Below are 19,799 nucleotides of genomic sequence, written 5' to 3' on the forward strand. Positions count from 1 at the left end.
ATTTCTAGCATGAAGAAAAAAGAAAATAATTCAGAGAACTTTGTTTCTTGGAAGGAAGTGGTAGGAGGAGGGATTGAGGAGAATTCTATAGAATTGATCATGAACAATGGAAGGTGAACAATAGCAGAACAATGGGGCCAGCAGAACTACCTAGAAACCTGAACTAAGGTCACAGAAAGGGTACAAACTTAAGAAAATTCCCAATAGCTTTTAAAACAGCTCAGAGAATCTTTGAGTTAAGGAAAGACCTAACACAAATAAAGCTTTACCTTAGGCATCTTTGTCCACCCTTGCCATATAATTCCTCCAGCTTTGAAAGAAAGCCTTCCCTGTGGACTGTTCCTGTAGGCTTCAATTTATTTTGTTTTTAGAGAGACGCCCATGCTTGATTTAGTATTCTCCCAGGGAAAGTCCCCAGGCCTTCTACAAGCCTTGCCCAGATGGCTCCTGAGGGGGCCTGCATAGGCCACCCAGCACATCAGGGTTTTTTTTATTATAGGAGAAGAAGATTGTCATATAAGGTTCAAGGCCCAACATTACTCTGCCTACAGTTACCCCTCTAGAATGTGCCTAATGGGATCAGAAAGAATTTTTGAAAATTTATCAAGCATCTACCATATATATACAAGATACTATGTAGAACACAGCATGTTGAGATTTTTACTATCAAAAGCTGCATTTCAAAGCAACACCAGTCATTCCCCAAACAGAAAAATTGCACCATTGAACAATTCACTTATGTTCCTTTTTTTGCTTTTGTTCCTGAACAGCTGTGTAATTATCTCCCTTTTTACCAAGGTCAGTCAGCCGCCTGGCAGCTATTGTACAAACAAACCTCTATCCCTCTCACTCTACATAAGGTGTGTGACAAGGAACCGTGCTAATATCTCTCAGGCAGTGATAAATGGAGCTCCTGAGGGAAGCTGGGCTTTGTAAATCCTCTGCTCAACCAATCCCAGGGAATTTTAGGTGTGCCCGAAGTTTTGAGTGATGACTTTTGATATGCTGTGGCTGAGACACAAAGGGGATTTAGGGTAACCAGGCAGAACTCAGTTATGCCAGTTTAGGGGTGTTCTCACCCAGTGAGATTAGCCAGACCCTGGGAAATGGGGAGAGGGTTGAGAAGAGCATGAAAAGAAGAGATGTCTCCAAATAATATAGACTAGAAAATGAGAGATTAAGGGGAACTCTCAGAATCTAGGAAACAGGGAGATATAGCACAGCATCCTTGGAAAAGATGAGGGAATGGAAATGTGTAACCTGAGTAGAATTCCTAAACAACTGTGTGCAATGAGAGATCGTGAAGGACCAAGGAAAGATGTGTGTGAAATTCTCTGGAAACTCTACACCCCACACAAATGTGTATGGAGATTTATCACAGGAACCTGGTGCCAGGGAATATGATGTAAGACCTGCAGCCACATGTGCCAGCCACCATTTGCAACCAGACCAGAAGTGAAACAGGGAGACTCTGTTTAAAAAGCTAGCATCAATGTAGCATCTACCTGCATCTGGAGAGAGAGTGCTCATTTATGCAGGCTATCTGGGGGTCTAGAGTCCCTGGGTGGTACAAACAGTTAATGTACTTGGCTGCTGACCAAAAGATTGGAGGTTCAAGTCCACTCAGAGGGACCTCAGAAGAAAGGCCCGGTGATGTCCTTCTGAAAAATCTGCCAGTGAAACCCTATGGAGAACAGTTTTACTCTGACACACATGAGGTCATCATGAGTCAGAATCAGCTTGACAGCAGCTGGTTATCCCAGGGAACTGCCTGTGGTTGCTCTCAACCCTTTGTTTTGAGAGCAAATATTGCCCCATTAATCCCAAAGCTGATTTTTCTTAATCTTAGGATTGAAAATGTCCTAATTAACTCATATTGGAAACAATGGATTTAAGCCACTCAGATTTCCTGAAGGGAAAGCAAGAGGATTGGGCATCCTGCATGTCTTTGGGAACTTTAAAATGATTCTCAGTAGACTTGGAAATCAGAGCAGGCAGGCTGAAAGTAGGCCCAAGTTAACATCTAATGCCTTATTCTCCAAGAGTTCAGGGCACGTCACCTCTCATCCATTTACCTTAAAGTTTCAGCAGAACTTAGAATTTTAGATCTAAAGGAAACATTAGATATCATGAAGCCCCGTCATTTCATCTATGAAGAAGCTGAGCTTATGTGATTTACCCAGGATCGCAGAGCTAGAAAGGCAGGACTGAGACTGGAATCTGGGCCTCCTGCCTCCTGACTCTGGGCTGGCTGCACCCCAACCCACTGGAGGCTACCTCAGGGTTGTTCCTCAAAACCAAACCAAACTCACTGCCATCAAGTCAATTCCGACTCATAGCAACCCCTTTTGGGTTTCAAAAGCAGTAAATCTTTACAGAAGTAGATTATCCAGTCTTCCTTCTGTGGAGTGGCTGCTGGGTTTGAACCACCAACCTTCTGGTTAGCAGTCAAATGCCTTAGGCACTATGCCACCAGAGCTCCTTAGGGTTGTTCCTAGGGGCAATTAATTTTCTCATTCGGTATGGGAAGTTTGGTTGAGGAGAGGCTTTTAAATGTTCAGCTTACTCTCAGTGCCTTTATTATTTCCTAAAAGATTAGCATGGTTTGTCTACACTTTAATGTAATTAATTAATCAGTTTCAACAGTTTGGTGCCTTGTCAAGAAATATAAAAAGGAAAAAAAGAGCTGCCCGGGAACAAAAACAAAAGAAAAAATAGAAATAAGCACATGTGTTAAGAAGTGGTCAATGTGTGTTACTTTTATAATGAACATTCTAAAGAGCAACGACCTTGTTGTATGTTCTTTGTAGCCCTTGCAGATGAAAGGTGCTTAATGAATATTCAGCAGCCACAGGAAGGAGGTTAAATGACATGCCAAAGGCCAGGCAGCTACTTGATGGCAGACCTAGAACTAAAAGCCCTTTTTCTCTGCTCTTTCCACCTCACTTCTATTTTCTCTCCCTTTTCACATGCAGCATGATAATGATCATAATAGCTTCTCTAGTATATTGGTAACAGCAATAGCAGTGCAGATTCCCTGTGAATGGAAGAAGAAAGACTGAAATACAGGCCCCCGGTTCCTGGTATATGCGAAATCCCACACGTTTTCTTCAAGGCAGTAAATACTGTATGTTTTGCTTGTAGAGATGCAGTGTGGCCTCATGGGGAAAAGATTAGCCTTTTTCACAGCCCCTGGAAAATCCCATTTAGGTCATTAACAATTAGTTGCCTTTGAGGACCTTTGAGCTAGGTCCTGGCAATGCTAACGAAAGGGTCCCTCCATCAGCATTCCTTATGTATGTATATGTTCATCAAAAGTCATGCACAAGGAGGGTTAGAGCCTCAGGACTGGTGAAAGTCCCAAACTGGAAGTACCCTAAATGGCTGTCACCAGTAGAATGGCTAAATACTTTGTGGTGTATACATACAATGGAATATTGTTAACAGTGAAAATGAACAAAACATTAACGCCAATGAATCTCATGAATACAATGCTGAAGACAGGAAGCCAGACTGGAAAGATTTATTTCTGTGTAACTAATCTGTTATTAGGAGCTCTGATAGCGTAGTGCCTAAGGCATCTGACTGTTAACCAGAAGGCTGGAGGTTCAAATCTACCAGCCACACCTCAGAAAGAGGATTGGGCAATCTACTTCCATAGTGATACTGCTTTGGAGACCCAACAAGGGGTGGCTATGAGTCAGGTCCAACTCCATGGCAGTGTTTGGTTTGGTCTGGTTTTTAATCTGTTACTGCTGTTAGGTTCTGTGGAGTTGTTATTTGACTCACAGCGACCCCATGTGACAGAGAAGAACTGCCCAATAGATTTTCCTAGACTGAAATCTTTATGGAAAGCAAATTGCCAGGTAGCTTTCTCCCATGGAGCCACTGGGCATGTTCAAATGACCATCTGTTCCTTTAGCAGCTAAGCACTTAGCCGTTTTGTTACCAGGGCTCTTTTTAACTAATCTATGATGTTAAAAGTTAATTGCTACCCTTAGTCAGAGGGAGGGTACTGATTGGAAATGGACACAAGGGGCTTTGGCAATGTTCTTTTTCTTGATCTGGGTGCTGGAGTGTGTTCATTTTGTGAAAATCCATCAAACAGTACATTTAGGATTTGTGCACTTATCTGTATGCTTGTATAAAATGTTCACTTGTGAAAAAACTGCCTTCCTCAGAACTGCCAAGATATTTAACTGCACATCTCTCCCCATCTCATCTCTTCTTGCCCCCCTCTCCTGTCTTCTGTTGTTCCAGCAGTTGCAGCAGTCACACTTACCTCGCCAGCACCTCCAACAACAGCGGAACCCATACCCAGTGCAGCAGGTCAATCAGTTTCAAGGTGAGGCCAGAGCATACCTCTACTGTGTTATACCTTCCAGTTATAAAATGTGTAGCCAATGATGTATAATGTCCAGGTAATATTCAAAATATTCAACAACTGTAGGGTAAGGGTACCAACCAAATGGAATGGATACCTGGAGGCCTCCTCTTGTGCCAGGCATTAACCTTTTGCTTTCTGGACCATAGAGAGGTCCTAGGGACTCACAGGATTGGTCAAGGTGGCTGTGAGGTACAGGACGCTAAGAGACTGGGCACTGCTCTTTTCCCACAGTACAGAAATATTTTAATAGTTTACCACCCAATATGGACATACTGGTGTCTGTTGGCCCAATATCAGCTTTGTTGATACGTAGACTATCATCTTAATGACCACAAGGGGTAAATCTTTCCTGCTAATTTCATGAGGTCAGATGGCCAAAGCCCTCACTTCTAACAACCAGAGGGGTGGAATCTGGCTTATAGCAACCAGGATCTCTGCTGCATGTAGAAGACAAAAAGGGCCTACAGGTTGATTGCACTATCTTGAACCTGCTGTCATTTGGGCAAATCTTGAGTCATGACCCCAGGGGCAGTGGGTGTGCTTTATGCCCAGTGTGTCATTCCTTTGTAAATGTGGAAGATCCACTCAAGTCTCAAACCTCCCATCTCCAATGGAGAGAGCCCTTGAGGGTCTTATACGGAGTGCAGAATGACCTGAGGACCCTTCACAATCACCCACAGGAGTTGTCAGCCCTGGTGGCACAGTGGTTAAGTGCTCACCTGCTAACAGGAAGATTTAGTGGTTTAAACCCACCAGCTGCTCCGCAAGAGAAATGACATGGCAATCTGCTGCTCCTGTAAAGAATTTTTCTAAAATAAAGCCTGTTGCCGTTGAATCAATTGCAACTCATAGCAACCCTACAAGGCAGGGTAGAACTGCCCTGTAGGATTTCCAAGGCTGTATGTAAATCTTTACAAAAATAAACTGCCACATCTTTCTCCCATCCTTAAAGATTACAGCCTAGGAAGCCCTATGGGGTAGTTCTATCTTGTCACATGGGGTTGCTATCAACTCAATGGCACACAACAATATGTTGTTGTTGTTGTTGTTATGAGCCGTCGAGTTGGACCCAACTCATAGTGACCCTTCCTTGGGTTTCTGAGACGGTATCACTACGGAAGTAGATTGCCCAACCTTCCTTCTGAGGAGTGGCTGGTGGGTTTGAACTGCCAGCCTTCTGGTTAGCAGTCAAGTGCCTTAGGCACCATGCTACCAGAGCTCCTACACAACAATATAGGCAACTGAAATCCTAATTCCCATCCTCTGTGTTTTTGGTGGGAGCTCTGGTAGTGTAGTGCCTAAGGCACTTGACTGCTAACCAGAAGGCTGGCAGTTCAAACCCACCAGCCACTCCTCAGAAGGAAGGTTGGGCAATCTACTTCCATAGTGATACCGTCTCGGAAACCCAAGGACAGGTCGCTATGAGTTGGGTCCGACTTGACGGCACATAACACCAACATGTTTTTTGTTGGACCTAGAACAGTATGTTCTAATACCTCGAGTATTACTGATGCCTTTGAGAAGATACGAAGCCCCTTCTGCAGAAATATGCATATATGTAAATATATACAAACTATAAAGCATATCACATAATAATAGACTGGGTGAAAAATTCCTGATATAGGGTAGCATTTATTAAATTTGGTTTGTGAAAACAGTTAAATGGGTCAAAACCAACATTTTAAAAAATGAAATGCAGAAGAATTTATCAAAGTGTATCACAGTAAAGGGAGCTCTAGTGGCATTGTGCCTAAGGCATTGTGACTGCTAACCAGAAGGCTGGTGGTTCAAACCCACCAGCCACTCCTCAGAAGGAAGATTGGGCAATCTACTTCCATAGTGATACAGCCTTAGAAACCCAAGGAGGGGTCACTATGAGTTGGGACCAAGTTGATGGCAATGAGTTTGGTTATTTTTTTTAGTGTCATAGTAAAGAAATCTTTTGATTCTAGTATAATCCCCGGTGCATATACTGGATCACAATGTAAAATGTATTTTGTACTGTGGGGTGTGATGTAAAGAGTCTGAAAAACCCTGATACCTACTGCTGGATCTCATTGAAGAACACCTGTGAGGCAACTAGAGCTGAGCAGCTACCACTCCCTTCTGAGTTTGTATCACTCTAGATGCCTTTCCTCGGAAGGAAGATGGGGCGATCTACTTCCGTAGTGATGCTGCGTCGGAAACCCAAGGAGGGGTCACTATGACGGCACATAACAACAACAACAACAGATGCCTTTGGGTTTGACACAAGGAAGGACAAAAAGAAATGTCCTCAGGTCTTCTGTGTACTCAATTTGTGCCAGTATTCTTTAGAAAATTATGTTTATCATTTTGTCTTGGTGAGGAAGAATAGGGAATAGATACTGTTACACATGTAGTTTTTGTTACAGATACAGTGCCCTCTCTGTACACATGTAATCCTCAAAGGTTAGTCTGCATCAGAATCACCTGTGGAGCTTCTTAAAACGCAGATGGCTGAGTCCCATCCCAAGAGTTTTTCTGATTGAGTGGGTCTGGCACGAGGCCTGAGAATTTGCATTCTTAACAAATTCCCAGGTGTTGCTGATGTTGCTGGTCACGCGACCATGCTTTAGAAACATAAATATCTGATAAACCTGGCATAGCATCTGTTGAATTTTCTAGGTTCGTAACTCATTTATTATTGTTTTTTTAGAATAAAGGAATCAACCAAAATGTAATCATTCCTCTGCATTACAGAACATATTTTTATATATGTTATTCTGAATGCTTTGGATCCAGTTTAAAAGCTTCACTTCTTGAACTTTTGTTTAAAAAGAAAATTTCCCAAACCCCAAATTACAGGTAATCAACCTAAAAATTTAGCTACACATAAGCTTTAGCCTATGACCAGTGACATTTAGGATCCCTCAGCTGATTGATCTGAAATATCATTTGTTTTTTTCTGTCTTCAGCATTCTCATATATTTTACTGACACCCTTGGTATCATGATGGTATACATCTAGGAAAATAGCAAATTGATAGATAAAAAAATACTGTCCTTGGAGAGCAGTTCTGTTAGGAATAACTTGCATGCTGTTCCTACGTTGTCTTCTGAAGGGTCTTAATAACTATCTTTTTCTCCTTGAGTTCTGTGCCTCTGGGCAATGTTACATGGCCTATGGGGAAATGCTTATTTTTCACAAGTGCTATAGTCTTCTTATGAGTGAAAATATAACACAGACCCTTGTAGGAATAAATCACACATTATCATTTGTATTTGAATATGGAAGATATTCTTTGACATTGTGATGTTAACCAGCAGATAAGAAAATTAATTTAGCTATAGTGTCTCACAAGAATACTGTTGTTAAACCAAAAAAAAAGAGGCAAAAGTAGAAGTAGGCTGTTTTAAATGTATGTGTAATAATCAAATAAAGACTGAAGTTAATTCTTCAGATACATTTAAAACTAGATTAATAAAACACTTTTTATTTCTCAAGTTGAAAATATAGTGCTGATGGCTGATTTTTAAAATGTCTTTTTTCCATAAGAATTACATGTACATCATACAGTCATTCATACTAAGTAAAAATAAAGGTTGACTTGGATTAATGTTTCAATACCTGTTAATAGCCATTACAGCATTTCTGTCTTCTGAAGAAAGGAGAGGACCCGATTTCTCATTCATAAAATTAGTCCAGACAATAGCCAGTCCCTCTCCTTCAACATATCCATTATAAACATACAACAAAAATGTCCAAATTATGAAAATTCTTTCATCAGTTTCCAGCAGCCCAGCCACATGTTTATGTATTTTGGCTCTATCCAATCAGTCTCTGAATCAGCAATATTTTTCCCTTAAACTTTTTAATAAACAACTTAATAACCCATTTTACCACCATTTATCAGATTGGTCATGCAGTCAATACAAACTTAGTGACTAAGGTCACAAAACTTCATAACTGGATTGCAAGTTGCAGTACATACTACCTACCATGCGTTGTTTCACCAGGAACTTCCTTTCTTTTTTTTTTTTTTTTTAAACTCAGTTAGATATAATTAAGCTTAAAACAAAACATAGAAACATTTCTAGGTACTCTTCCCTAGACTTTTCTGGTTTCCCCACAGTAACCATTTCATTTTTCAATGCAGTGTGATATTGATCTCAAGCCACAGAAACTTAAGTCATAATCAGAATTCCTGTAATTGTCTTTCTTAAAAAAAGAAAGAAAATATGGAGATATATTTGCTGCCCAGAAATCAATAACCCCATCAGGAAGACAAAAACATGTTTCAGTTATCTGCCAAGGTGCCAGGTTTAACAAGGTTAGACTATTCTCGCCTGGTTTCTCATCACAGTTCCAAGGTGGGATAAAATTTGCTTATAATATCAATTGGCTCCCATGCTGCATCTTCTCTAAATGTCCAGGAAAAACTATTTTTCTTTTTCTCATAGACATAATCATTAGCAGATACATAGAAAAATTCATTTGTGTGCACCTCCCAGGCTTCTACAACATTGACTAGTGTTCTCAGGGTGAAATTTCTGGGCTGGTTTGGAAATTTCCCAAAAATGTGTAAAGGAGTCACTGAAATGCCTAATTAGGGTTGAGTGACTTGGCATTGATGCTCTGGCCAACTCTTAAACAGCATCATTAAAACTGTGATAGTGATATGCCCAGAGAAGTAGTCATTGCTGATTTGAAGCAGTGGACTTTGCTGGGGAGATGTATAAAGTTCATTGCCAAGTAGAAAATAGCAGAATGATTTGTTTTCCTAGCCCAGGAAACTGGCCGATTTGTACTGACGTGTTAAAAAGCAGAGAATCCAGAGCATGGTAAAGTCTATAGAGTATATCCAGAAAATGTCCCACCTGTCGAAATAGCTTCCTAGCAGAAGCATAGGCCTTTAACCTCTCAAATCCTACTCAGGTCTTATGGGAAATTAGTCTAATGGTTTTTATTGATAGTATTCTCTACTGAACCATGTTCCATTTCACAAATAGAATATGCAAAGTGATCAGCCATTTCTTTCTAAATTAGCCCAAGAGGTGAATTACCTCTCACCTCTGAGGAAAATGGTATTAGTTAAGGATGGTTTCATATCCAGAAGAGCAAGAGACAAATTGTTTTTGAAATGATAACTAAAATATTATTAGAGTACATTAAGTGGAAAAATAAACTACAAAACTGTGCATAGCATGATCCTAATTTTTGTGTGTATTTATTTATATATAAATAAAAAATTTGCAGTGATCATCTCTGGATGGTTGGAAAATGGGTGATTTTAATTTTCATCTTTGTGTTTGTCAATATTTTCCAATTTTTCCACAATCAGCATGTATCATAGTGATCATAATAAACCAAACCCATTGCCATCAAGTTGATTTTGACTCATAGTGACCCAATTGGACAGAGTAGAACTGCCCATTCAGTTTCCAAGGCTGTAAATCTTTATGAAAGTAGACTGCCTCATCTTCTTTTGCAGAATAGGTGATGGATTTGAACCACTAAACTTGAGGTAAGCAACTGAGTGCTTAGCCACTACACCACCATAAAAACCAAAAAAAAACCTCATTGCCATCAAGTCATTTCTAATTCATAGCAACTCCTCCTTGGATTTCTGAGGCAGTATCTCTATGGAAGTAGATTGCCCCAATCTTCCTTCTGAGGAGTGGTTAGCAGTCAAATGCCTTAGGCACTACGCCACTAGAGCTCCTTTAAAATAATAATAGTTTTTATTAAAGATGTATTATTAGTGTAGATTTTTCCTTATAAAGGAATTTTGTCATTCCAAAAGAAAATTCTAACAACTTGTTACAATGTTACTTACTGAGAAGACTGAGTGGTGTATGTTCTTTTTGCCCAATAGGTTCTCCCCAGGATATAGCAGCCGTGAGAAGCCAAGCAGCCCTCCAGAGCATGCGGACATCACGATTGATGGCACAGAATGCAGGCATGATGGGAATGGGACCTTCCCAGAACCCAGGGACAATGGCCACAGCAGCAGCCCAGTCAGAGATGGGACTGGCCCCTTATAGCACCACACCTACCAGCCAACCAGGAATGTACAATATGAGCACAGGAATGACCCAAATGTTGCAGCACCCAAACCAAAGTGGCATGAGCATCACACACAACCAAGCCCAGGGGCCAAGGCAGCCTGCCTCTGGACAAGGAGTTGGCATGGTGAGTGGTTTTGGTCAGAGCATGCTAGTGAACTCGGGCATTACCCAGCAACACCAGCAGATGAAAGGGCCTGTGGGCCAGGCCTTGACAAGACCTCAAGCCCCTCCAAGGCTTCAAAGCATTATGGGAACAGTCCAGCAAGGACCACAGAGCTGGCAGCAGAGGAGCTTACAGGCGATGCCTGGGAGGACTAGTGGAGAATTAGGACCATTCAACAACGGCGCCAGCTACCCACTTCAAGCTGGGCAGCCGAGACTAACCAAGCAACACTTCCCACAGGGATTGAGCCAATCAGTTGTGGACACCAACACTGGTGCAGTGAGAACCCTCAATCCAGCTGCCATGGGTCGGCAGATGATGCCGTCGCTTCCGGGGCAGCAGGGCGCCAGCCAGGCCAGGCCAATGGTCATGTCTGGTCTAAGCCAGGGTGTCCCTGGCATGCCAGGATTCAGCCAGCCCCCAGCACAACAGCAGATGCCCAGTGGCAGCTTTGCTTCGAGCAACCAGAGCCAAGCCTATGACCGGAACCCCCCTCAGGACATGTCATACAATTACAGTGGTGAAGGAACCGGGACTTCCTTCCCTGGGCTCCCTGACAGTGCAGACCTTGTTGACTCTATCATCAAAGGTGGGCCAGGGGATGAGTGGATGCAGGAGCTTGATGAATTGTTTGGAAACCCCTAGTTGGGAGGCAGATGCTCATGAGCCATGACTCTTGGGGTTAAAGTTTTAAAAAATTAAAAAGAAGCAGGATGTTGGCCCATCCTTGTTTGTTTGTTTGTTTTTAACCCACATAAACTGAGCAAAACTACAAGTGGCTGACGGGAAGATCCAGGTGACGATTAACAGCCCCAGTGGGCCTAACTTCCCCAGATTTTCACACCACAGTCAAGACGCCATGCAGATCTCTGCTGTGAGAAAGGGAGGGGCAGGTCGGGAGACTGCGCCCCAGCCCCTCTGCTCAGCCCTACCTGGTCCAGCAACAGCTGCTTGATCTAAGAGGGACTGCTGCCCAAGATGAGGCATCTGTCAGCCCCTCCTGCCACAGGTCCAGAGGCTGCAGCTTTGGAGACACAAAAAGGACAGTCTTGGGCCAGGGAGATACCCACAGAAGCTGTTGGGTGATTGCACAGGCCCTGTCCACAGGTCAAAAATAAGCTGGACTCTGGTGGAAACAGATGTAAGGCTTCAAGACAGGCTACTGTATTTGGAGAGTAGGCAAGAACAGTGATATGGTCACGGGGAGATGACAAAGGATTCAATCAGCCTCTCTGGCTCCTGCCCCAGGACAACCCTCAGGCATTTTAGGGGCATCACTGTCAGCTGCCTCATGAGGCTAGCCGACTAGGCTTGGAGGCGTGTCCATCTGCAGTCCTGAGGGGACAGCCCTCTGATGGTGACAAGTTGTGGCCATCACTTTAGATAGATGGGCTGGAGCCTCCGATGAGGCCTGGTACAATAATGCCGACAGATCTAGGCTCTTTCCATGTTCTGGCAGCCTCAGGGTGGAGAGACCAATGGTGGACCCATATCTGGGCCACCCAGCACCTCTCTCCCTACTCTGTCCTTGTTTTCCTTACCTCACTCTTAGTCTGCCCTTGCTCCTCCTTACAGACTATCCAAGAAGAAATAGAGTTTTTGTCTTTAGGAAGTCTGGACTGAGTCCAAATAAATGAAAGAAAGATTTAGACAATACCTGAACTGCACAGGAGACACTGGAGTTTTCTTTCTCTAAAATGTGTAGAGTTGAATGAATATTCTCTGCCTGGGACTGAGAGGGCTGCGCTGAGGTTCGGGGGTGGGTTTACGTGAGCCACATCTGATATACTTCATAGATACCTAGAGAGGAATGGCCTGATGGTCAACCGGTCTGACTCCCTTTGGGAAAATCCCAGGGTGTCCCTCTGAAATCAGCCTTTTTCTTACCATAATTTCTACTCACGGGAAAGACAAATACAAAATCCTGAGATATTAGGAGCTAAAAATAATCCACTGGTACACTGCTAAGGGAAAGGATATGGTTCCTGCCATATGGCCAAAGTAACCCACTTCAAAAGTTCTGTGCTGTAGTTCTCTTTGTAATTCACTCAAATCTAAGTGAAATCTGTCAGGAGGAATCCACAACACCTTGGTTTTTCAGTTCTTGCTTCCCCCCTGCTGCCCCATTTTGGAGACCATGTGGCATTATAATTTTCATAAGTGAAAGTGGCATGTACGTTACCCTGTCACCTCACCCTGAGTGTCCTAAACACTGGCTCCATTCTCTACCCTTCCATGCCACAGCCAGAACCTCTGGGCTGAATGGCTTGTCCTTCAGAGAAGGCAAGATTGAACGGAAGGCCAGGGCAGAAGGGGTGTAGAGAGGAGGCAGGTGGGCCAACCTTGCCCTTGACTTGCTCTCCGTATACTAGGCTTCATACATCTGCTCAGCAAGGGGCAGGATGCAAGGCCAGAGGTGGCCAGGTTGGTGAGAGCCCAGGCAGGTTGACCATGAACTCCCTGAGCCGTGAGGGATGCTACCAGGAAAACTTGTAAGTGGAAACAGATGAAAACCAAATAAAGAAGTAAAAAATTTAAATGAAAACAAATGACAGGACACAGAATACATAATTACCTTTTTCTGAAAGGTACAGGAAATAAATATAGAGGCAATGATGAGAAACCGGAGGTGGCTAGAGGAGAAAGGGGGGCTCCCATGATCTTTGAAAAGCTTCCTCCAAATGCTCAGTCCTGGGACCAACTAATAGAGAGGTAGATTTTAATAAGGTTGTTTTGTTTTGTTTTGTTTCTACTACGGTGCTGATGTATATGTAATGTCTAAAAAAGGTTATTTGTAAATAAGTTTTTACAATACTACAGATATCACTGGTCTACTATCTGTAAAAAATATACATATAAATATATATATACTGTTTGTTTAAAATAGAGTATTTTTATTTCATTCCTTAACTCATCATCACAGCAGTGGTATTGCACTTCAGATGACATCTAATTACTAATTTGTACTGTATGACCTGATGGCAACTTGCTCCATTTTATTCAGATTTTTCTAGTTTTCTGTTTTTACTTTGTACATTGAGCATTGCTTATTTCCTTTTAAGAAATGTACAGAGCTCTGAAATGTAGAAACGAAGTGATGTTGACATACCACTTTTAAAGAAAGGAAAAAAAAAAGCAAATAAAAGATCATTATCTGAATCAATCCAAAGTATAGGATCTTCACTGGTCTATAACCTTAATGAAGCAGCTATGTTGTTTCCGGGTTTTAGCTGAGTGACTGCAGTTCTTTTCTCAAGATTTTGGTATCCTTATTATACATCTGTTTAACAATAGGCATCAATTATTTCCAGCCTTTATAATACAACCACACAACTGAAACTTTCTAAATCCCCCACTCCGAAGGCTGTGGCAAAGGGAAGAAAGTCAGCTTTGAAACAACAAAAAACCAAGTCTGTTATTGTGGAGTAGATTCTGATACATGATGACGCCAGGTGTTACCGAGAACTGAGCTCCAGCATTTTTTGACTGTAATCTTCATAAAAGCAGATCACCAGGTCTTTCTTCCTTGGCACCAATTTGTGGGCTCAAACTGCCAACCTTTTGATTAGTAGCTCAGTAAAACCATTAGCACCTCCATTTGCCTTTCGATTTTGATAGGAACATCCTTAAGTTCATTTGTAGATTCAATACAATAACAGTTTAATTTCTAACTGGTTTATTCACAGGATTTAGAAATTGACAGTAAAGTTTTTTATGCAAAAAAAAAAAAAAGGTGGAAATCAAGGACTATGTTGCGGGGAAAGTCGTAAAAGATTTTGGCCAATTTATGGCCTAGTGGACATTGTCAGTAAACCATCTCCCTCCTGTGTGCACTTCTGACAGCCCACGCTCGAACTCTCTTTGGAGGGCTGCCATTGGGCCACTGACCATTTTGCCTACACCACCCACAGAGTGTGGAAAGAACTTATTATATACCTACAGATTGACTTTGCCAGTGACTCACTGACGAGGACTGTGAAGTCTAGGTAACTTTCCTGAACAAATTCTGAGATGTAACTTTGACTCCCGATCTCCCCTGCAGGGTCAGGCTGAGTCTGAGACTGCCTGAAGTTGCCCGCTTGCTTGGCTACTTCTCCTTCTCTGTCCTGTTTCCCCCACTGCCTTTCCATTTTCTCCCCTTGAGGCCCCTTCTTTGATAAATTGCATACATACGAATCCACCTTTCAAGGTCTACTTCTAGGTACTTCTAGGAAATTCCTCCTAAGATTCACCATCAAACTTTAAAAAGCATAGTAAAACAGTAAGTTTCAAAACTGTCTGGGTTAAGCAGAAAAACAGGCCAAAAGAAAAGAATAGAGTTATCAGCAAAAACAGATTAAAAATAAAGGTGAGTTTTCGTACATGTAAACCAAGGAGAAACAATGAATTGGACGGTGGGAAAAGAGGTCAGCCTTGCCCATGATGAGCTGTGGGTCCAGACTGGCTGACAAACAATACCAGGGAGAAAACAAAGTTACACTGCACATTGGTCCTATGATATGGACTTATTCTCCTACCAGATAACCTGGGATGGAAAAATGAACTGATCCAGGGGAGGAAAAGAGACTGATAGTACAGGTGAAGACATGAAGCTCTAAGACATATTGAGCACACCTAGTTCCAATTAATACCACATATTTTTACGTATACTAAAATTTGTTCACTGGATGAATGGAACGCTTCTCTCATTTAAAACTGTTGCTTGCCTGTAATCTTACTGATCTTACAAAACTTCAGTGTGGTTGGTGTGTGGTGGGTGAGAGGAGGGAGAGAATAAACATTTGTCTGTTGTTGTTAGGTGCCACTGAGTTGGCTCCTGACTCATAGCAACCCTGTGAACAACAGAACAAAGCACTGCCCCGTCGTGCGTGAGCCTTACAATCCTTGCTATACCTGAGCCCATCGTTGAAGCCACTGTGTCAATCCATCTCCTTGAGGGCCTTCCCCATTTTTGCTGACCCTCCACTTTACTAAATATGCTATCCTTCAGGGAATGGACCCTTCTGACAACATGACCAAAGTAGATCAGAGAAGTCTGGCCATTCTTGCTCCCAAGGAACATTTTGGCTGCACTTCTTCCAGGACAGATTCGTTCATTCTTCTGGCAGTCCATTGCACTTTCAGTATTCTTTGCCAACACCACAACTCAAAAGCATCAACTCTTCTTCGGTCTTCCTTATTCATTATTCAACTTTCACATGCATATGAGGTGATTAAAAACACCATGGCTTGGGTTAGGTACACCTTAGTCTTCAAAAAGACATCTTTGCTCTTCAGTGTTTTAAAGAGATCTTTTCTTTGCTCTTCAGTGTTTTAAAGAGATCTTTTGCAGCAGACTTGCCCAGTGTAATATATCATCTGATTTCTTGACTGCTGCTTCCATTGGTGTTCATTGTGGAACCAAGTAATGTGAAATCACTGACAACTCCAATCTTTTCTCCGTTTATCATGATGCTGGTTATTGGTCCAGTTGTGAAGATTTTAATTTTTTTATGTTGAGTTATAATCCATACTGCAGACTGTAGCCTTTAATCTTCATCAGTAAGTGCTTCAAGTATTCTTCATTTTCAGCAAGCAAGGTTGTGTCATCTGCATATCACAGGTTGTTAATGAGTCTTCCTCCGATCGTGATGCCATGTTCTTCTTCATATAGTCCAGCTTCTCAGATTATTTGTTCAGCATACAGATTGAGTGAGTATGGGAAAGGAACCAACCCTGATGCACTCCCTTCCTGATTTTAAACTATGCAGTATCCCCTTGTTCTGTTTGAACAACAACGTCCTGGTCTATGTACAGGTTCCTCATGAGTACAATTACGTGTTCTGGAATTCCGATTCTCAATTTTATCCATAATTTGTTATCCACACAATAGAATGCTTCTGCACAGTCAATAAAGCACAAGTAAACATCTTTCTGGTATTTGCCTTTAGCCAAAATCTCTCTGACATCAGCAATGATATCCTCATTCCACATCCTCTTCTGAATCCAGCTTGCATTTCTGGAAGTTCCCTGTCAATATATTGCTGCAACCATTTTTTAATTATTTCAAGCAAGATTATACTTATGAGTGATATTAATGATATTGTTTGATAATTTCCACATTCTGTGGGATTACTTTTCTTTGGAATGGGTACAAATATGAATCTAGATCTTCCAGTCAGTTAGCCAGGTAGCTGTCTTCCAAATTTCTTGGCATAGACAAGTAAGTGCCTCTAGTGTGGCATCCATTTGTTGAAACTTCTCAATGGGTATTCCATCAATTCCTGAAGCCTTGCTTTTTGCCAATTCCTTCAATGAAGCTTTGACTTCTTCCTTCAGTACCATTGGTTCTTGATCATATGTCACCTCCTGAAATGGATGGACAATGACCAATTTATTTTGGTGTAGTGACTCTGTGTATTCCTTCCATCTTCTTTTGATGTTTCCTGTATCATTCAATACTTTGCCTGTAGAATCTGTCAATATTGCAACTCGAGCCTTGAATTTTTTCTTCAGTTCTTTCAGCTTGAGAAATGTGGAGTGTGTTCTTCCCTTTTGGTTTTCTAACTCCAGGTCTTTGCACATTTCATTATAATAACTGACTTTGTCTTCTTGAGCTGCTCTTTGAAATCTTCTGTTCAGTCCTTTTATCTTGTCCTTTCTTCCATTTTCTTTAGCTACTCTCCATTCAAGAGCAAGTTTCAGAGTCTCTTCTATCATCCATTTTGATCTTTTCTTCCTTTCCTGTCTTTTTAATGACCTTTGCTTTCTCCATGGATGATGTTCTTGATGTTATCCCACAATCCATCTGGTTTTTGGTCACTGGTGTTCAATGCCCCACCCCCTATGGTAGTGTAGTGCCTAAGGCATTTGACTACTAACCAGAAGGCTGGCAGTTCAAACCTACCAGCTGCTCCTTGGAAGGAAGATTGGGCAATCTACTTCCATAGTGATACTGCCTCAGAAATCCAAGGAGGGGTCGCTAGGAGTTGGATCTGACTCGACGGCAGTGAGTTTTTTTGTTTGTTTGGTGTTCAGTGTGTCAAATCTGTTCTTCGGATGGTCTCTAAATTCAGGTGGGATACAATCAAGGTCATGTTTTGGCTCTCATGGACTTGTTCCAATTGTCTTCAACTTCAGTTTGAACTTGCATATGAGTAATTAAGGGTCTGTTCCACAGTCAGCTCCTGGCCTTGTTTTGGCTGAAGATACTGAGCTTATCCATCATCTCTTTCCACGGATGCAGTCAATCTGATTCCTGTGTAGTCCATCAGGTAAAGCCCACATGTATAGCCACCATCTGTGTTGTTGAAAAAAGTTATTTGCAATGAATGTAAGTCATTGGTCTTGTAAAATTCTATTATATGATCTCTAGCATCATTTCTGTCACCAAGGCCATACTTTCCAACTACTGGTCATTCTTCTTTATTTCCAGCTTTTGCATTCTGACAACCAGTAATAATAAACACATCTTGATTGCATGTTTGGTCAATTACAGGCTGCAGAAGTTGGTTAAAAAAAAAAAAAAAATTCAATTTCCTCATCTTTGGGTTTCGTGGTTGGTGGGTAAATTTGAATAATAATACTGATGTTAACTCGTCTTCCTTGTAGAGGTATGGATATTATCCTATCACTGACAGCATTATACTTCAGGATAGATCTTGAAACATTCTTTGTGATGATGAATGCTACACCATTCCTCTTCAATTTGTCATTCCCGGCATAGGAGACCATGTGGTTGTCTGATTCAAAATAGCCAAAACCAGTCCATTTCAGCTCACTAATGCCTAGGATATCAATCTTTATGCATTCTGTTTCCTTTTTGACAACTTCTAATATTCCTAGAGGCATACTTCATACATTCCGTGTTCTGATTATTAATGGGTGTTTGCATTTCTTCCCATTTTGAGTCATGGCACATCAGCAAATGGAGGCCCCAAAAGGTTTACTTCATCAGCGTCATTAAGCTTGACTCTACTTTCAGGAAGCAGCTCTTTCCCAGTTGTATTTTGAGGGCCTTCTGACCTAAGGGGCTCAACTTCCTGCCCTATATCAGACTATTTTTCAGGGCTATTCATAAAGTTATCTAGTAATGTATCATCAGATGGTGTTTCACTGCCATTCATAAGGTTCTCACTGGCCAATTCTCTGAGAAGTGAATGACCCCTTCCTTCTTCTGAGTCTGTCTTGGTCTGGAAGCACCACTGAAACCTGTCCACCATGGGTGACCCTGCTGGTATGTGAAACACCAGCACATAACCTCCAGCCTCACAGCAACATGCAAGCCACCATAGTATGACAAACTGACAGATGAGTGGTGGAAACATCTATCTAGGAAGTCACTAAGAGTTTCACAGGGCATCTGCCCCAGTGCAAAAGAGGCATTTTATTGTTCATAGATTAAAAAAAAAAAGTTGCTGTTGAGTTGACTTGGCCTCATGGTGACCCCATGTGTGTCAGAGAACTGTGCTGTACAAGGTCTTCAATGGCTGGTTTTTCAGAAGTAGATCATCAGAACTTTCTTCTGAGGCACCTTCTGTTGGACTCAATCCTCCTAACTTTTGGATAGCTGCCAAGCACATAAACTGTTTGCACCACCCAGGAACTCCTACTGACAGATTAATGAACATTCAGAAGCATTAGATGAGCTGTTTCTGCCTTTGACCAACCATTGTTTTCAAGGAAGAGGAAGACTTTCTGGAAAAAATGGGGTAAAAATTAAATGACCTGATATTTTTCCTTCTTAACAGCTTACTTTAACACTAACCCTCAACTCCCCTACAAAAATAAAAGTGTGTGAGGACAAATATCTGTGAAGGGAGCAAGCCCTGCTTAACAACCTATTTGCATGTTGTTGTTTTTGTTAGGTGCTATTGAGTTGATTTCAACTCATAGTCACCCCATGTGACAGAGTAGAGCCACCCTATAGGGTTTTCCAGGCTGTAATCTTTACTGAATTTACCAAATCTTTCTCCCTGGGTGCCCCTGGGTGGGTTTGAACTGCACCTAACAGTTGGACCAACAAGACATCTGTTTGTATAAGCAGTCCTTTATCTTTTTGGTTTCCCTCCCTTCTCCTCTTTACTCTTAATTTCCCTCTTCTTTGGTGAGTAGGAGAACCTCAACTAGTATTGATCATATGCCCAGGCCCAAGCCAAAAGTTTCTCAATAGTACTTTGGTATATTTAGCACTGTTATCTGGAATGCAGGAAATTGTTATATCTTCTCCACTGCTATTCTT

General features: G+C 41.8%; 1 protein-coding gene across 1 annotated transcript in view; it reads left to right on the forward strand.

Moving 5' to 3' along the window:
- Positions 1-11,224, forward strand: part of MAML3 (mastermind like transcriptional coactivator 3) — a 636,937-nt gene extending 625,713 nt beyond the window's left edge. The window contains exons 4-5 of the mRNA XM_007941205.1: positions 4,261-4,345; positions 10,224-11,224. Of these exons, the coding sequence (XP_007939396.1) occupies positions 4,261-4,345; positions 10,224-11,224 (1,086 nt within the window). The remainder of the gene's footprint in view (positions 1-4,260; positions 4,346-10,223) is intronic.
- Positions 11,225-19,799: the final 8,575 nt, after the last annotated feature.

The sequence above is a fragment of the Orycteropus afer genome, unplaced genomic scaffold, assembly GCF_000298275.1.
Source record: "Orycteropus afer afer isolate SDZICR_OR568_19922 unplaced genomic scaffold, OryAfe1.0 scaffold00076, whole genome shotgun sequence".
NCBI lineage: Eukaryota > Metazoa > Chordata > Mammalia > Tubulidentata > Orycteropodidae > Orycteropus > Orycteropus afer.